The sequence below is a fragment of the Solanum pennellii genome, chromosome 1 (genome assembly GCF_001406875.1).
Source record: "Solanum pennellii chromosome 1, SPENNV200".
Classification (NCBI taxonomy): domain Eukaryota; kingdom Viridiplantae; phylum Streptophyta; class Magnoliopsida; order Solanales; family Solanaceae; genus Solanum; species Solanum pennellii.
In genome coordinates, this window is record NC_028637.1 from 108,929,470 (window position 1) to 108,947,428 (window position 17,959).

The following is a 17,959-nucleotide window of genomic DNA, read 5'->3' on the forward strand; positions in this document are numbered from 1 at the left end:
TTTCACCAACTCGTTCCAATTGACAAGCAATTTACGGCCCACATCGTCACTCCAAAATCATCTCAAGCAGTAGCACTACTGCACTATATATAGAGTCACATTGGCGACATGGAATTATAGAAAGTTAATTTAGATCAGGCAACTTAAATAACACTGGTGCCAACAATTTCACCATTTCTTATCATTCTTGTTTCCTTTTTTTCTTTATTACCTACAAGCAACTTAAATAACACTGGTGCCAACAATTTCAAATATATACCATAACAAATATAGCCATATTTTTATTTAAACAAAAAAAAAAAAAAAGTCAAAAGTCATAAATTGTGTATGTTGACTATACATGAGTTTGTACATTGACTATAAATTATGATATAATCAAAAAGATTAATATAACTTAACTACACATTATACACTTGCTATACGTGAAGTATACACTCTGACTAATTAATTTTGATCAACTTAAAATCACCTTTAAATAATCTTAATTTATTTAGAGTCTTTCAATACATAATTTACTACAAATAATTTACGTTTTACAATACACGGAAAATGAAGAAGCAAGAGGAGACGAAGAAGAAGCATTAACAAACAAAGAAGAAGACAAAGGAAGAACACAAAATATATATTCTTAAAAGGCCATGAACGTGAGTCCGAAAGCCACATGTGAGTTTCTTCACTTCCAAAAAAGCTCATAGCCTCAAAATAATTGCATGTTTTTACCTCAATATAAAGAAATTCAAAACACTTATTTTATATATATATATATAAAGTATAAATAACAATACAACTTATATCCTTATTCATTAAGAATGATAATTTTTTTTATATATATATATATATATATATACACACACACACACACTTTACTAGTATCATTAATATTTTTATTCAAAAATTACTCATTGGTTAATGATACTATAAGAGTATATGTATATTGTGGTATAATTAATGATACTATAGGAGTATTATGTACATTATTGTGATATTGTTAAAATTTCTTATCAAGAAGTTACTCAATAGTCAATGATACAGTAAGAGCATATATTATATTTTTATATTACTATTGACTAGTGAGTAGTTTCTGAACAAAAAACTTTAATGATATTAAATACAATATATACATACTGATTTATCGTCAGCTAAGCAAAATTATTTGTCTTTATAATACCAATACAATGTATGATACTGATTTAGTAAAATTAGCTAGAAATATTTAGTGTAATTATTTAGTGAAGCATAAATATAATAATATATATATTTGTAATTATTTTGTTTTTACGGAGTATTTACTTTTTTTTTTTAAAAAAAACAAATTTTCGGAATGGCTATGTGGCTTAGTTATCCCGCAAAGAAACCCAATGATGTATGGACTGAGCCCAAATAGATGGCGGCCCACTCCGTCAAATTCGGTTCCTGAGAATTTTTGGTAGAAGCATATACTCGAACTCTTACGTTTAGCTTTTGACAAAAGGCAATTGCAATCTACAGACAGGGACATAGCTCTGTATTCCAAGTTATCCAGGAATCGCCGACGAAGATTGATCGTATATTCGGCAAAGAAAGATGCCGAAAAAAATGGGAGTGAATAGTAAAGCCGAGACGTCTAGGGCTCGGAAGAACGCCGTCGAATCGGAGCGCAAAGACCGTGAATCCCGAGAAAAAGAAGACCAGTATTGGCGCGAGGCTGAAGGAGCCAAGCCACGCGCCGCCAAGAAACGTGAAGAAGAAGCCGAGAAGCGAGCAGAGGCCGCAGCAAAGAAAGCCGAGGTGCGTCGGCTTGCCGAGTTAGAGGAGAAAGAACTCGAGAAGTCGATTAAGAAGCCGGATAAGAAAGCCAATCGTGTGGCCGCTCCGGTACCAAAGGTTACTGAGGCAGAACTAAGGCAGAGGAAGGAGGCGGAGCAGGCAGCTTTGGCAAAGAAGGCGGAGGAGGACAAGAGGAGGCAGAGCCGTATGGCGGCAGAGGAGGAGTATGAAAAGATGGTGCTCGTAACCAATAGGAATCGTGATGATTCAATTATAGAGGCTAGCACTGTGGATGATGCCATTGCTCACTTGGCTATTTCAGATAGTTTGCCACCGGATAGGCATCCTGAGAAGAGACTCAGGGCTGCCTTTAAGGTATTCCTTAGTAGCTTCGCTTGCTGTTTCAGATACAACTCTAATGATTAAGAGCTCTCCACGACACACCTGCACTTTTTATTTGGGGTGTTAATTCTTGTACTTGTAGGCTTTTGAGGAGGCTGAGCTTCGTGCTCTGAAGGAGGAGAAACCAGGACTGACACACACTCAGTACAAAGACTTGATTTGGAAGCTATGGAAGAAATCTCCAGATAATCCTCTTAACCAGGTACTTAAACTTCACGAATGGCTCATGGTCTTTCTGTTGGTTCCATTTCTAAATGTTTTTTATGCTTAGGTTCCTGGTATTTGTCTCTATTACACCACTTGCATAGGTTAGAATTGAATAATCGTTATTGGATGATTACCATACCAAGGCTAGCATAATCAGTTACATGACGTGAGCTATTGACTACGGATTGATTGAAATGAAGTCATTATCTTGATGTTTCCACACTAAGTATGTTGTTATTGTTTTTATCTTGATGTTTCCTACACATTTCAGGAGCTTGTGAATGTTGACGTTGGATTTGATCTGTGAAAGTAGGAATACCTGAAACTAAATTTTCCAAAATGAGTCTTTTATTAGATAGAAATAATTATTTGGTGGTGAGTGACACAATTTTTCTCTAGTAAAAGGTTGTACAGCGATTAGAAGGTATCATGTTATGTTCACCTGTTTCCCATTTATAACAATTTCAGGCTCATGCAACTGATTATTCATATGAGCAGAGTTCATTTTCCAAATCCTGTGCTCTGATGTTTTGTCTACTTCCATGGTTTGGTTAATGAGGTGGTTGGGATCTGTTATTCCAGTTTTTACTATGTTCTCACTCTATCACTAGCTTCAAGGGCACTTGAGAGTTTAATTGCTTTTCCTTTTGGATACGTGGAGCTTGTTGATAGTGAAACGTAATCTAATCAAGTGAAAAAACCCGTTAGGGTCATCAAGTTGTTAAGCTCAAAATGCAAATAAAATGTGGGTTTTTGTGGAAAAAGGCACGAAGTGAGAAAAAAATACAAATATATATGTTTAGTCCAAGACTAATAATTATTAGTGTGGATTTCAAATATATAGACAAAGAAATTGAATTTTTTTAAAAAATAAAGTGATATCAATTATATAGTGTCGCCTCTTCAGAAAGGCTCATTAGCAAGGAAAGGTATGCCTTACTGGCTTAGAACCTCAAAGATGACACATCAGTTCACATCAAGTGACACTAAGTACTCAACTTGTTTTGAGCCCCTCCCTTCAGCGCTTAAGTGTGTCTTTGACAACATGGGTGAAACGTTGGATCACATTTGACTATTTGAGGAAACATGAATACACTGAACAATGGTTTTGTTTAGTTCGGTTTGATATGGGCCTGATATTTGGGCAACTTATGCTATTATAACCTTTTACAAGATCGGGCATATCTCCATAGAGATTATTAAAACAACCAATATGCTTACAGCTTCAACTCCAATAACCAGGACAGAAACTTTTGTAACATCAAAGAAGAAACAAATTAAACTTCTTCCTGCACTTTATCCTTTGTGCTATAGAAATTAATCAGAGAAAAACAAAATATATGCCAGATGTAAGTATGTTGTTAACATGAAGGTTGATCTATACATACACAACGGATGGCAATCTGGTTGTGAATCCTTTTCTCATTTAAATGAAAAACAAAGGAAATATGTATATTTAGTTGTAATGTACTGAAATAAATTTGATGAAGAGTAATTTGGGATGGTGCCTCTGCTCAAGAAGATGTGCATGAAATGTTCACAATCCAGCTTCCACAAGGTTCACTATTTAGCCAGATAAGGAGATCCTTCTTACACCTAAGAGTGGAGTGAACCATATTTACCTTTACAAGGGTTAGGAATAAAAGTCAACAATCAATTTACCCACTTTGGTGTCCCATTGTTCTCCTTGTTCATAAATCAAGGAAAAGGATAGGATTGCTAGAACAGAAAACATAAACTAAAAAAAAATTACAAGACGAGAATTCACTTTAAAATTAATATTTAGTGCAAAGTAGCTTAAATTTTCGTCAGTTCTTATTATGACTTATTTACTTACCGTTTTCTTTTTATGACATGGAAATACTTTAAAGAAGAAAATTTGAAGAAAAAAATTGCTTTAGTTATCATGGTTTTTGCCCTCGTCTATTTTTACCTTTACTCCCCCTGGTTCAATTCATGTGTCTTGTTTTCCGTTTTTGTTTGTTTAAAAAAGAATAGTATTTTCTATTTTTAGTCTTTCTTTTATTCCAACATCTCACATGATATATTTGAGACCATAATATTAAGAAGTGTTTGATACTTGAACTCTGTGCCAGTCAAATTAAGACGTAAAATGGAGGGGAGGAAGTATTAATTAGTGATATAATTTTATTGACCACCAAACATTAAAGTAGGTACTGTAAGGTACATTACATGTTATGTAATGTGCTAAAACCATTGCTTCGATATCATTAATTGGAGTCATGTTTCACCGAAAAGCTTAAATTAAGGATATAATCTTTATTTCACTTTACTTTAATCACATAAGCTTTTTGCTCTCAAGAAGCCTTGCATTTCCTTCCCTGGTTTAATTTTACCTTTATAAAAACAATTCTAGTGATATTCCCTTTTTAAGGATCCTAGAAATAGTTTTGGGACAAAATAAGCTAAAAATCCTCAATTATTGAATCATGTCTCCCTGAGCGATGATTATTAAGTTAGATGGAAAGCTTTAGATTTCCATACGAGAGACATTTGAAGAGCTTTGCTGAATTGAAGTGTCAGTAGTCAATAGTTTGATCTACAGTAAATGGATGCTGGATAATTTATAACTGAGTGTTGCTTGATCTTATGATCTTAATTTTGTGCAGGTCGCAGATAAGTCATAGGTACATTTTGTGCTGATGTGGCTGCAATAGTCCTATGAGCTGAGAAAGGTGTGCTGTGGTGGGGATATGTTGATGGTCTATTGCGTGACCTGGTTGGTGTTGACAGTCTTCTGCGAAAGATGTTTGGTTGGGGTTTGCTTATAGCAATTGCTTCTTGTTCAAGTGTAATGCTTTCTAATTAGATACTATACCCCCTCTGTATTATGACAATTGATGTCTGCACCTTGGTACTCGTGATGTTCTTCCATTGTTTAACAGTAAATAACATACTTGAATAAGTCTTTGACCGTGAATAATGCAATCAATGCTTTTCAGTAGCCGAAAAGTTGAAGAGGAAGGGAAAATGTAAAAAGGCATCAGATAATAGCTTTCTTAGTTGCGTGATCATATTTCCGTTTCTTTTTTCTCTCCATGTCTGAGCAGTTGGAGTTGTGGATGCCTGCCTATTTTAGGAGTCAAATTTGTGGATAGGAGTAGAGATCATGTTATACAGCTAATCTAGGTAAAGGTATCTATATCTGTTACAAAATATTGGGCGTAAGTCTTGATATGGCAATTGACAGGTACATTGTTATTGAGAATGGCTTGAGCACTAACGAAGTAGAAGATGGAAAGAGTTTGTATGTTGTGTTGGGCGCTATAAAGAGACATTAAAGGGAGTTATTATCAGAATTCAGAATGGAGCTTTTGCACGCAGTGAATTGATGAATAACCAAACTTCTGATGCCCCATCAAACTCGCTTTTATTGCGTTGTGTGCGACTTCCGCCGAATATCATCCCTTCATGCATTCTTGGATTATTTGAGAAAATTTTTGCCTTATAAATGAATTATTTTTATACCGCCGTATGGGTATTATGGTATTTGGAATGAATTTAAAATTTTTTTGTATGGTATTTGGTATTTATAAAATAAATACTGAAATAATGTATATTGAAATTTTTAGTAATATATAAAATGAATAATTCACTAACATGTAGACTACAATTTGACATAGTGGTATATGTTAAGTTAGAGTGTTAGAGTACATATTAGTGAATGATTTTTGTGGTGTAAAATTATATAGGGCTATGCATAATTTAAGATAATATTATTTAAACTTTGCATTTATGACTATTACATTGTTATTGATGTTCTTTTTGTGAAATTATTTAACAAGAGTAATTGTTGATCCTTGTGCTTCTGAATTTATCATATTCATGTTGATCATCATATTGGTCTTGCAAGCTAAAGGACAAAGAGAATGGTTGTATTTATTTGTTAAATAAATTCTATGGAATAACCATCTCCTGAGAGCAAACTATCTCTAGTTTAAATCAGTGAGAACGGTATTGATAACCCCATCAAAATAAAGGCAAATAGGAAAAATTCTTCTTTCACCCACTTGCTGAGTTAACAAATACTACTACTACTGTTGATTATGCAAGCGAATGCGTTGAAGATTTGGTTGGTTCACAAATGGAAGTAGTACGTTTAAACTCATAATGGCAATGTCGGCACCATCTTAATTCTGTTTTAATGGTAGTATGGTAAGTACTTATACTATCAACTATAGTAATAAATGCTAGTACCAAACAATGAGCTACTGGAATTTATGCGTCAGGGTTATGCAGGTAACTTAAAACATAAAAGCAAAACCCTGAAAACGATTCAAAATTCGTTCAATTATTCTTAGATAGGCAGACATGCTGGCGTTGCCTTTGAGTGTGTACAATGTTTGGTAGTTCAAGTGGCAAAGGAGGAATTTCCTCACTCCTGAGATGCAGGGTAGTTCCCAAGGCCAAGAGGAGAACAATTGTGGTTGGTCTCAAATCCGATAACAGCAGCAGAGAAATGCTCCTTCGTTTGCTCAATTTAGTCGTAGTGCCTGGGGACTATGTTCTATCTGTTCATGTACAACAACCAAATGATACCTTTGATCCAAATACTTTTCACATTCATGAGGATCTATGTAAATCCAAGCAGGTCATGTCATTTTACACTCTCCAACTCTTCATGGTTTGCTAAATTGCTAAATCTCTAGTCTTTCAGGTGGATTTCCAAATCAAGGTTTGCGTAGCAGACACGTACATAACTGAGTTGAGTAATCAAGTACGTATAAACTTTGCCACAATGCTTGCCGTAGGATGCAGCAGTTCCAGGTATACATTTTTCCTATCCTGCTTTTGTCTACAGCTACCCCTCTATTTGTCTCATTTTGACTTTTCATGTTCAGGCCAACTGATCAGATTGCTGGCAAAATTTTGAAAGAATTGCCTCCTACTTGCTCCCTTCTCGTAATGGATAATGGAGGAAAAATCCTACTCCAGAGGCCGGGGACTTCCCAAGAAGGTGCTCCCAGTAAAGTATTTCAATCACCTCAGTCCTCTCTGTCAGTGTCCAGCAGCTCTACGCAGTCAAGAGACAAGTATCAAATTCATAAATCTTTGTCAATGACATGTTCTTCAACCACATCTACTTCATCACAGCCGACTAGAAATGCAACTTTTCCTAGAATCAAGAAGCTCAATAATGCTGCAGCTAAGAGTCTGTTTGAGAGAATAGCTTGCTTAGAATCAATGGGTTGCGCCAGACGCTTCACTACCGATGAACTTAGCTGTGCAACAAACAACTTCAGTCCCAATTTATTGACTGGAGTGGGTGGACATAGTCAAGTCTATCGAGCCAATCTCGAGAATGGCCAGCTTGCAGCAGTGAAGGTCCTTAAGAACACACGATACGCCGAGGATGATCTTTTTCAAGAAGTTGAAATATTGAGTAATCTGAAACACGAGAACTTAATTCAGCTTGTCGGTTACAGTTACAGTAAGGATATGCAAGCAATCGTGTATAATCTACTGAAGGACAGTCTGAAGCAAAGATTAAAACAGCTTAATTGGAACACAAGGATGCAAGTTGCAATAGGAGTGGCAAGGGGATTGGAATACCTCCATTCTCAAACCCCACCTATCGTTCACAGAGATGTGAAATCATCAAATATTCTCTTATCTGATGATTGCCACCCACAAGTAAGTCTTTTAGTAGCTTGCTTTCCTACATTAGATGGCTTCTCATATTCATTAGAATGTATGTGTTACACTGATTGCCATTGTGAGACTATGCTATTGTGAGATGCTTGCTGACTAGTCTGAGAGATGTAAGGGTCATCGAATTCCTTTTTTTTGGTTTTCCCCTCTATAACTATGATAAGCCTCTTAAGCATACCTAAAGCATATTATCATGGTGTTCATATGCATTACTTGGTGAATTCTAAACCCATTAGTTTCTTTTAGGCCACATAAGTGAAGAATGGATTTGTTTTTACTTCAATAACTTTTTATGAATATCTGATGCCTAGATGATCAATTCTGATAAGCTGTAGCTGATAAAATTTCTGCATCCACTTTTGTTACACTTAATGATTTTTGAAGCTGAAACCTAGCTATCAGATTTTGGATCAGCAGTGGTACACCAGGAAACTCAGCAAGATTCAGCTTGTGTGAAACCAATTCACGTTGTTGGGACATTTGGATACCTGGCACCTGAGTACATCATGTATGGCAAAGTTGATGAGAAGGTAGATGTATACTCTTATGGGGTGGTTCTGCTAGAATTGATCACAGGGAAACGAGCCATCGAGAAAGACCTGGAAGCTCATCATGAAAGCTTAGTGTTGTGGGTAATAATACGAAGCATGTATATCAACAGCAAAAGATAAATATGTTTCTTCAATGATTTGACTCTAGATAATGTGAATTTCAGGCAAGGTCTCTGCTCAGTTGTGGTCTTAGTGACCGTCTTGTTGATCCTGACATAAATGAGAACTACAACAAAGATGAGATGAAAACAATGATGTTTGCAGCGCGGCTCTGCCTCTTGCATTCATCTTCAAGGAGGCCAAAAATGAAAACAGTAAGTCATTTTCTTTGTCTTGTTCTTTCTTTGAATCATTTTCCTTAATATTGACGTCATCAGTAGCCTGCTAACCAATTGTAAGAGAACTCTTTTGTAGTTTCTTGTTTTGATGAATTTAAAATCATAATTAACTGGATTTTTTTGGATTTTGCTTCTAATTTTCTTGATCAATATAGCAGCATTTCACCAATTGTATCCAGCTCTTAGAACATGCTGTAGTATTTACGACAAAAATGCAAAACAAGGATTCTAAAATCTGAATAAGTTTCAGCCTCTTCTATAAATCCCATTCTGGACAAGTAGAAAACAAAAGTATACACTTAAATTTGCTTCTCGTTTGATAAACTCAACATACTTTGGCATAAACTAGCAGGAATATACTGACATAAACTTTTGAGTTCCTGATGATGGAAACTAAAGTATTGCCACTATCTAAGTTTATGAGTGATGCTAAAATAATGTGAATGGTGATGAAATAGACAATAAAATGAGATTTTGCTGGTTTGCAGATCCTGCGTTTGTTTGAGGAGCCAGAGCACTGGTTAGAACTGCAAAGAAAGAGAGAAGAGCTTCTTGATGGAATTGGTTCAGAAGATGAAACTTGCTTGTGCAGATATTATGGATCAGATTCTGAAGAGGGCATGTTCATAGAGGATAGCTGATCACATATTCTTGAGTTTTCCATGATATATTGGTATATATATACTGGTGTTTTGTTTGTCCATCAATGCACCACTCTCTCTCAGCAACAACGAGATACCTAGTGTGTTTCCACAAGTGGGATCTGGGGAGGATAGAGTGTACACAAACCTTAACCTTACCTTTGTTGAGGATCACACTCTCTCAACCCAGTCACTGAATTAAAATGACAAAAAAGAGAAAACAGAATTAAAGGAACCATTTCTCTAGTAAATTGTAGTTCTATTTAAAAGTGATATTAGAGTGCCAATAGAAATGTCATTATGTAGTCAAACATTATTCCTGAAGTGTAAGCTGTCTTTTGTCTCAGAAATATGCTGAAGATTTTTTCTTGAATAACATCGCAAGCATTTTTTAACCTAGAGTTTAATTTTCTTCTGTGCTAATTCCATAGATCAATATCATGTGCCCTTACATTATTACTATTATTATTGGTTTTCTCTCTTGCTGACTCCAATTGAAGAAACTGTGCTGGTCTTTTCCTCTTTTTTCTTTACTCTGGGGGAGTGAGGAGGGGTATATGAGCTCGGCCTGAAGGTGATTTTTTTCTTCAATTTCATAAAACATCACAGAACAGAAACATCGTCTCAGTCCTCTCAAGTCTCAACAAAATATTGAGATGCATAGAGTGACTACAGATATCTTCTCACATAACCAAAAAGATACCAAATCCTAGAGGATCCACTGATAGAACTTATTAGAAGTAAAGACTATGAAGAGAAATTAACAATCTGTGACATTCATTCAGTAGGTTCAATGACACTAATTTTCAGCAGCCAGCTGAGCAAAGTTAATTGGAGAAACATAGTGTGTTGGACCACCGTAAAGTGTATTAGCTGCCAACCGTGCAGCAGCGTCTGTAGGGTGGAACAAGTCCCAGAATATGTACTGTCTGCGATCTGAACAGAGACTAGCTGTTGCATTACAAATTCCTTCGGCTTTTAGTGCTCCATGTCCGCAGCAGGCTGTGTCCACATTTTTGAAGTCTGCAATGCAAGGAAAACACCATTCTCACGTTATTAGTTTGCTACTTACATGGTAGTAAAGGGAATGAATAGTAGCATAGATGGTGTATTGTAGTATAATCATAAATTCTTTCTTAGTTGTAGAACGTCTAATCCTTAGTGTAGAGTAATTTGTGGGAAGAAGTGCTTACTGAAGGGTTGTGGATTATCTATAACGTCAATGGTCATTTTGTATGTGTCCCCAAGCGAATATTTCATCCCGTGTAGCTCTGAGGTTAGGTTGCACATTAGCTTTTCAAGAGCTGAATGGAAACATCTGGCAAAATCATTCATGGGCTCGAAACACCTTGTCCCATTCAAAAGTCTGTTGGCTGGACAACAACCTACTGGTGGCACACTTATGATGCCAAACTTCCGTGCTCCGAGGCTGTACAAAGTCTATTATATACAGATGTCTTAGCTTCATACAAATACCATCTATGGGATTCTACTTATGCAAGTTGAAGGAACATTCAATACCAACCTTTATGTGGTTCTCATACGCTTCCATGAGATGATTGATAAACTCTTCTTTAGGCATTGTACTCCTGGTCTTGAAATAAACAAAGATGTCATTGCTCCCAGTACTGATACAGAACAATGATTTTCCGAGCAATGCTTTTGTTGATTCATGACCAAGTGATGCAATCAAATTTTCACGTAAAGTGACAAATTGATTGATCTGCTGTGGCAAGTTAAGGACATTCTGTTTGGAGAGAGATAGGTACGGATACATATTTAGACGTTGGAGTGATCAAAGTATTTTCCTTACTCTTTTGTGAGAGATGATTATTAGGAGTGAAAAGGCTTACCAGCTGTAAGCCAGTGTCATCAAGGAGACCAGAGCCTCCTGAGGCGAAGTTTACACCTCGATATATACCCAGTTGAAGACCATATTTCAGGCTGTGAAGAAATAGAAAGGGGGGCGGGCTACTATTGTATCCGAAAAGCCTTGCTGCAGTTAGAAAGGACAAGATTCTCCATTAGCATTGTACGTGTAATAGTGATATGTCCATACTCAAGTGTGTGACCTACCTAGCTAGCGGTCAATAGAATGAGTAAAAACCACACGAGACTAGTGTTCAAATACCATTAGAGACCAAAATCACTAGGCGATTTCTTCTCACTAGAGTTACGTGATACATGTGCTGGTGGAGATAGCACGTACCCGGTGAAATAGTCGAGGTGTGCAGAGTTTAGCTCGAACACCGCCATATAAAAAAGTTTGAAAGTGATAGTGAAATGACAGAATATACGACATGCATGTAGAATAAGTAGGAATGCTTGCTGAAAATCTTATTGGTTATGTTCGTTAGATTTAATGCTAAAACTTCAGTAACACTAACCAAGATGATCAGCACTGTTGAGTCCATTACTAAACCTTCCAGTTGGCCTTGAGTTGACAAAATCAATGCCATTATGAGGAAAGTTAGCTGCTGCTTTGCAGTCAGGGATGTAAGAATTAGTTCCAACATCAGCTGTTGAATCCCCTAGTATGAAAATAGGTGGTGGGGTTGGGCGCACTGTATCAGCATTGACTAAGTTGGGGCCGAATATTGATAGCGCCAGAAGAATAAGAAGAGAGAAAGGACACATGTTTTCCATGGCGAAAACTAGGTTGGTAACGTTTGTTTAAGTGTAGTGCCCTTCTTTCCTATCTTTGTTCTTGGTATGTTTGAGTTAGTTACACATACCTTTGCGTTTTTTTCCACTGGAGAGCAGGTAATTTATAGGTTATTCTATAGACCATAAACGAATTATGCTTCTAAATTCCAAAGCAAAAGAAGACACTGAATAGCTGCTTACCAAGCTGGGGCCGATTGCCCAGTAGTTGGTTTGTTTAATTCCAATCAAACTGTTTAGAATCAATTATTTCATATTCTGATGAAACAGTACATATGCATTTCGGCATACTTATTTATCAATTTGTCTCGTTATTATTGTCTTGAGGAAATTTCTATTTATTGCTCTAGGAAGCAAGTTGAAAAGTTCTTTTTACTACGATGGAAGCAAGTGAGAAATGTCTTTATATGTTTGTTTTTCTTGTTGGCCTTATTCTACATTGGAGATGGTTACGATGAAGTTATCAATTAATTATTTCGGTGACAGTTACCCACAGGGAAAACATGATGCGTAAACTCTATGAGACTTATTATTTGTAAATGGGGAACTTTAAACAAAATTATACATATTAGTGACTTAATACAAACATACATGCCTGAATTCTAATAAGCAATATTACAAATTACAATGTGGGAATGGATTAGTAAAATAGTTGGAATTGATAAATGCTTAGCAGCAATGATAGGATGACGAAAGGTCTTGTTTTTTCTTTTTCTTTTGTGAAATATTAGTAAGTGCTTCTTCTTGGTCCTTGGAAGAACTATAATGTTCTTATGACTGTACCCTAGGCCCTACCACAGTGCAAAGCATTCTTTGGAATAGGATATTCATCGCGGTATGATTTAACTGGTGTATAAACTCGCAAATAAAATTGGTGGCCAAGGTACTGCCTTGCCCAGAATTGACTCCTCAGGTTCCACATTCCTACATTGTCCAGGGGCACATATATTGCGGTCCATGATCTTGGATAAACCTGTCAAAGCCAGCACCAAGATTAAAAAAAACTTTTAAGATTTAGAAGTTAGACAGATGGCATTATGAAACATAATATTGAGTAATTAATGAATTGATTATTTGATTCTAACCTGTGTGGTACAGCGCGAAACTGCATCTATAAGGTTGTACTGGTTTTTACTTGCAGGACTCCAAATGCCTACATCCATCCTGTGAAAATTACAGTATGTTACTGTTTAGTAACTAAATGCATGATTTTTTTATTTTTTTGTGTAATAGACTAAGATGTTGAGGTGTAATTACCCGACGACGAAGAAAGAGTATCCATCAAGATGCCAACTTTGGACAATGTTCTCTCTGTTCTCAAATACAATCTCTACAAATGCTCTGTAGTCTGCTCCCATAACTGCTGTGTCAAGGTGAATATTTCGACCTGCAGGCTTATCCTGGATGCTTCCAACTTTGAATACTCCATCGATATTGTAATAGTCTGCTAACTTAAGCGGCGTATCAGCTGGGATGAAGGATACACCATTAACTGCATATCTCTGTTTTTTATCAACTAAGCCAGCATGATTGGCTAGTCTTATTGTTCTCGTCACATTGATCTGACCATAATGATAGGAGCCTTGAGGATTTGGTCTTGGCCCACTGGCTGTAAGATTAGTCCTGGAAATCATATTATGAACTTAAGTGAATCACATGCATTTTTGAAAAATAAATGCTGAAGTCAATGTGTAGTTTAAATTTTATAGATGGACAAAAAAGAAATTTAAGAAGGGCGCTGTACCTGATAGAACGCGCCTGATTTAGGGACCAAGAAATATCAGTGGTTGGCCCTGGAGGAGGTGGTCCAGAAACTGTTTTTCTGGAGTTTCTGTAGTGAAGAATGGCCGTAGAATCGAGAATTTGAGTGGTGAAGCGGCTGGAAACAGCTACGTAGTAATCTTGAGCACGCTGATCTGCAGTGACTAACACTGAGTAGGACTGGCCAACATGTATATCAAGAGAAGACAATGTAGTTTGAATTGTGTGAGTTCCTTCAACTTCAACCAACTTCATTTTGTGTCCCTGAATTCGAAAGTTGAGTGAATTTTGAAGTCCCACATTGCATATTCTTAACCTGTATGTTTTCCCTGGAAAATTATCACCCATTTTCAGCTCATTACTCTACAGGTGAAAATCAACAAATGGTTCTTGGCGTACCTGGTTCAACAGTGAATTTTGCACCATCACGACCAAGGCCATTGATCTGAATGCCATCAGGGAATGGAAGCCTCTTTCCATGGTCTAAAATTGTTTTTAATACCTGCAAATATTATCAAAATCAACAACTCGAATATCGTCCCCTTTCCTGATTAAGGAAATATATATATGTTCAACACAATATTCACCTTGTGATCAGTTTTGTACCAATCTCCAATAAGAATAGTGAAATCTCCAGCAGGTTCAGGAAAAGGGACTGGAATTTTTGGTCTACTGAGAATCCTAATTCCTCCAAATCCACCAGCAGCTTTGTGGAATTGGAGTGATGGGAAATAGAAGAAACTTCCAATTTGATCTTTCACCTGCATTGTGTATGTGAAATTCTTTCCTGGGGGGATGGGACATGTTGTTCCATATACACCATCTTGAAATGAATTTTTTCTTTGTTGGAGTCCATTCCTGCATCCAAAATTACACATTGTATAACGTATTACGATGCTCTTAGTACTGCTAAATCAATTTATACTTCATTTTTACCCCTACAATAGATTTTAAAATTTGTCAGGGTTAATTTTCTGACAAGTTAAAAAGCGTTTTTATAGAGTTGATGTCTATGATCAACTTCTTACACTATAAGAAAACTGTGAATTACATGGGGATTTTTCTGGAAATTAGTATGAAAATTTATAGAAAAATAAGTTTCCCGCAAACTTTTATACTAATCCAAAAAAAATCTTCATGTAATTCGCAGTTTTTTTTAAGTGTTACGAGGAAATAAGTTTTTTAGAATAGTAGATTTTGCTCATGTAATTCACAGTTTTTTTTATAGTATTATGAGGAAATAAGTATTTTTGAATAGTAACTTCTGCTCATACATATTATTGCAAATTAATTAGTTTAACACAATTTGATATTGATCTCCAAAAAGGTTACAATTTAAAATAAGCAAAATTTGTGCTATGATATTAGGTGCCTAAAAAAAAAGTTATGGGAGTTATAGGATAGAAACTTTATAATCCCTGTAGCGTAGATGCGGCTAGTTAATGCTTTTTTCACCGACTTTTCTCATGTTGAAAAAGTCAAATACTTGATGAGTAACATCTACTATTATTGCCCATGTCTTATTTTAGAAATTAATATTCAAAACTGTTTTTCATTTGTTCGGCTGACTGACTTTGATGTAAAATAATATTGTTGAGAAAATGAAGAAATTAATAGCATACACAAGGAAACTCTTGTGTTTCTTCATTTATGTATGCTATTGACGTTTCGTCCTTTTCCAAAAAACCACTTATTAAACCCAACAAGTATTTTTTTATAGGCTGCTATATTAAGAAAATATAGCCTTAAGTGATGATCTAATTAATGTATTCTTGTGAAGTGTGAAATTAAAAGTCTATTTCACAGAGTAAAAGGTAGCATCTTTTAAACAACAAGTGTGTTTAACTATATATGGACCTAATTATCAAGACAAATACTATTATCATTTGAATAAGTAAATATATGCGCATGCATGCAAACAAGAATAAAGGATGTTCATGATATATATATGTATGATTATACCAAGTGAGAAGAAAAGGGTGAGGCAAGTGATTATGGACGTTGATGATAAGGTTGTCATTTGTAACGCTGTATATATCAGGACCCGGAAATTGGCCATTTATGAGAATTCCCTGTTCATCATCCAAAAAGTATAAAGTTTTTACAAAACTCACAAACTAAACTAGTATTTTGTATGTCGTGAAAATACCTGTTGGCGGACACCAAGAGGATGTATATCGCCATAAGTGATTCTCCAGTCCAAGTATCTGTAAGGATCCTCTGCAACTACTACACCTTCCATGTACAGCACCACTAGCGCAATCCAACACCACCTTCTTCCCTTTTCCGACCTCATTCTCTTAAATTATATAATCGTAAATAAAAAATTTGTGTAAAGGAAATATATTTTTATATATAGAAAGAGAGAGATTGATTCAAGTTTGCGTATGAAATTAAAAGAAACATAATGCTATATCGTAAAGTTAATTATTAGTAACAGAATGAAAAGCACGCCTTTTTTCGTGACTCATTGCGCCATTCCAGGCTGGCATAATTGTACCATTAACTAACTAACTCAACCAAAAAAGGGAGCTGACCCACTTTCCACTTGTTTTTCTTCCGTGTACTCTCCCTCCTATCCTCCAAATCCATTTTTTACCGACAACGTTTTATAATTATATTTTTCCAATACAATTAATCAATCAAGCTGATATAAACACTCAGTGGAAATTAAAAGAACAAAAATGTTATAATGGTACTTATTCATTTTTATTAATTAGAAATCAAATTTTTTAAATTATTTTTAATAAAAAGTGTTTTATGCTTAAAGTGAAATTTTTCGAGCAAAATCAGATTAGTCAAATTCAAAACGGATGTTGCACATTGACCGAAAGACCAAACAAAAAATAAAATAAAATGCTCGTGGTGGACTCGGACTGTAGGACTTAATTTATAATTTTCTGATTATATATAAGGTTAGACTTGTCTAAAACAAATATCCCAAAATTATTAGGTCGTTTTATTTTGTTTATAATTATTATTTGGAACACCACCAAAAAATTACTCGGAGTTCGAATTCTTAATTCAGGCATTTAAAATGAAGTTTGAAACAATGGATGTGCTGGATTGCTAAATTTAAAACAAATCCAACAAACTTTAACTATTACTTAGAGAGCTGCTGTGTTAGCATTGGTGTTTGGAGGCCAGAAATATTTATTTTAAGAAGAAAAAAAAACTTCTATTGAAAAATAAAGACGTTTTTCAAATCAATATAAGTGCTTTAAATGAAAGCATTCTGCTTAGAAAGAAGCTAAAATTTCAGCTTCTAAAAAAACAGAAGCAAAAACAATAAATTATTTTTCTTAAGACTAAAATATCATTTTCATAAATACATATTTATCAATATATCTCTTATTAATTAAGTAGAATATTTCATAAGTTTGGTTAAAATTCAGTTGAGAATTTTATTTTTTTATAAGAAATTTTATAATTTATTTTACGTATTATTTTGAAGAATTAGAAAAAAAAATGATAAATATTTTAGCCTCCCAAAAAGGAATAATATTGATAGAAAATATAAATATGTTCACTTTAAATTAATAAAAATAAAAAATTAATTATTTTTTGAATAATAGATATTTCAAATACTTTCTCTCTATAAAATAATTTTAATATTAAAAGTACATTAATAGTTATCTTTTTTTTTTTTTTGTAATTTGACTCTCAAAAGCACTTTTTTTAAAAAAATTAGACACAAACATAATTTTCTTATGAAAAATACTTCTCAACTGAATTAGCCACACAATTTTTTTTTCAAAAGTACCGTTTGAAAGACTATTTTAAAAAATTACTTCTTAAATAAGTCACTTTTAGCCGTAATCAATTTATGCGAATATTCATAATTTTCACTTTAATTAACGTCTACATAAAGGTTAATTAAATTACTTTGTTTGGTGGATAAGTCTAGATCTTGTTCATATATAAAATTTATATTTATGTGATGGAAACTATTGATTATTCACTTTGAGTTCCTTAG

At 34.9% G+C, this 17,959-nt stretch overlaps 4 protein-coding genes across 4 annotated transcripts; 2 read left to right on the forward strand and 2 right to left on the reverse strand.

Moving 5' to 3' along the window:
• Positions 1-1,421: 1,421 nt before the first annotated feature.
• On the forward strand, positions 1,422-5,320 carry LOC107025825 (coiled-coil domain-containing protein 124). The gene is made up of 3 exons (XM_015226939.2): positions 1,422-2,121; positions 2,231-2,350; positions 4,986-5,320. The coding sequence occupies exons 1-3, from the start codon at positions 1,564-1,566 to the stop codon at positions 5,001-5,003; spliced, it is 696 nt and encodes a 231-aa protein (XP_015082425.1). The 5' UTR covers positions 1,422-1,563; the 3' UTR covers positions 5,004-5,320.
• Positions 5,321-6,381: 1,061 nt separating this feature from the next.
• On the forward strand, positions 6,382-9,957 carry LOC107012481 (probable serine/threonine-protein kinase PBL7). The gene is made up of 6 exons (XM_015212343.2): positions 6,382-6,967; positions 7,034-7,143; positions 7,218-8,010; positions 8,424-8,660; positions 8,744-8,893; positions 9,406-9,957. Exons 1-6 carry the CDS (start codon positions 6,716-6,718, stop codon positions 9,556-9,558), a joined length of 1,695 nt encoding a protein of 564 aa, XP_015067829.1. The 5' UTR covers positions 6,382-6,715; the 3' UTR covers positions 9,559-9,957.
• Positions 9,958-10,198: 241 nt separating this feature from the next.
• Positions 10,199-12,297, reverse strand: LOC107029529 (GDSL esterase/lipase At5g55050-like). The gene is made up of 5 exons (XM_015230966.2): positions 11,946-12,297; positions 11,412-11,554; positions 11,084-11,305; positions 10,752-10,998; positions 10,199-10,581 (listed from the first exon to the last, which is right to left on the reverse strand). Exons 1-5 carry the CDS (start codon positions 12,202-12,204, stop codon positions 10,358-10,360), a joined length of 1,095 nt encoding a protein of 364 aa, XP_015086452.1. The 5' UTR covers positions 12,205-12,297; the 3' UTR covers positions 10,199-10,357.
• A 429-nt stretch (positions 12,298-12,726) lies between these two features.
• On the reverse strand, positions 12,727-16,388 carry LOC107010455 (L-ascorbate oxidase homolog). The gene is made up of 8 exons (XM_015209744.2): positions 16,133-16,388; positions 15,946-16,055; positions 14,571-14,841; positions 14,383-14,485; positions 13,967-14,312; positions 13,480-13,845; positions 13,308-13,386; positions 12,727-13,195 (listed from the first exon to the last, which is right to left on the reverse strand). The coding sequence occupies exons 1-8, from the start codon at positions 16,277-16,279 to the stop codon at positions 13,007-13,009; spliced, it is 1,611 nt and encodes a 536-aa protein (XP_015065230.1). The 5' UTR covers positions 16,280-16,388; the 3' UTR covers positions 12,727-13,006.
• Positions 16,389-17,959: the final 1,571 nt, after the last annotated feature.

What these genes read in the sequence shown, in the direction of transcription:
- LOC107012481 (XM_015212343.2), top strand. Translation starts at nt 6,716, where the DNA reads ATGTTTGGTAGTTCAAGTGGCAAAGGAGGAATTTCCTCACTCCTGAGA. An exon ending in CTGATGATTGCCACCCACAA is followed by an intron (nt 8,011 to 8,423) that starts GTAAGTCTTTTA and finishes GCTGAAACCTAG; the next exon opens with CTATCAGATTTTGGATCAGC. An exon ending in GGAGGCCAAAAATGAAAACA is followed by an intron (nt 8,894 to 9,405) that starts GTAAGTCATTTT and finishes GCTGGTTTGCAG; the next exon opens with ATCCTGCGTTTGTTTGAGGA.
- LOC107029529 (XM_015230966.2), bottom strand. Translation starts at nt 12,204, where the DNA reads ATGGAAAACATGTGTCCTTTCTCTCTTCTTATTCTTCTGGCGCTATCA. An exon ending in CAACAGTGCTGATCATCTTG is followed by an intron (nt 11,555 to 11,945) that starts GTTAGTGTTACT and finishes TTCTAACTGCAG; the next exon opens with CAAGGCTTTTCGGATACAAT. An exon ending in CGTATGAGAACCACATAAAG is followed by an intron (nt 10,999 to 11,083) that starts GTTGGTATTGAA and finishes TGTATATAATAG; the next exon opens with ACTTTGTACAGCCTCGGAGC.
- LOC107025825 (XM_015226939.2), top strand. Translation starts at nt 1,564, where the DNA reads ATGCCGAAAAAAATGGGAGTGAATAGTAAAGCCGAGACGTCTAGGGCT. An exon ending in GACTCAGGGCTGCCTTTAAG is followed by an intron (nt 2,122 to 2,230) that starts GTATTCCTTAGT and finishes TTGTACTTGTAG; the next exon opens with GCTTTTGAGGAGGCTGAGCT.
- LOC107010455 (XM_015209744.2), bottom strand. Translation starts at nt 16,279, where the DNA reads ATGAGGTCGGAAAAGGGAAGAAGGTGGTGTTGGATTGCGCTAGTGGTG. An exon ending in CACCCTTTTCTTCTCACTTG is followed by an intron (nt 14,842 to 15,945) that starts GTATAATCATAC and finishes TTTTGGATGCAG; the next exon opens with GAATGGACTCCAACAAAGAA. An exon ending in AAAATTCACTGTTGAACCAG is followed by an intron (nt 14,313 to 14,382) that starts GTACGCCAAGAA and finishes ATAATTTTCCAG; the next exon opens with GGAAAACATACAGGTTAAGA.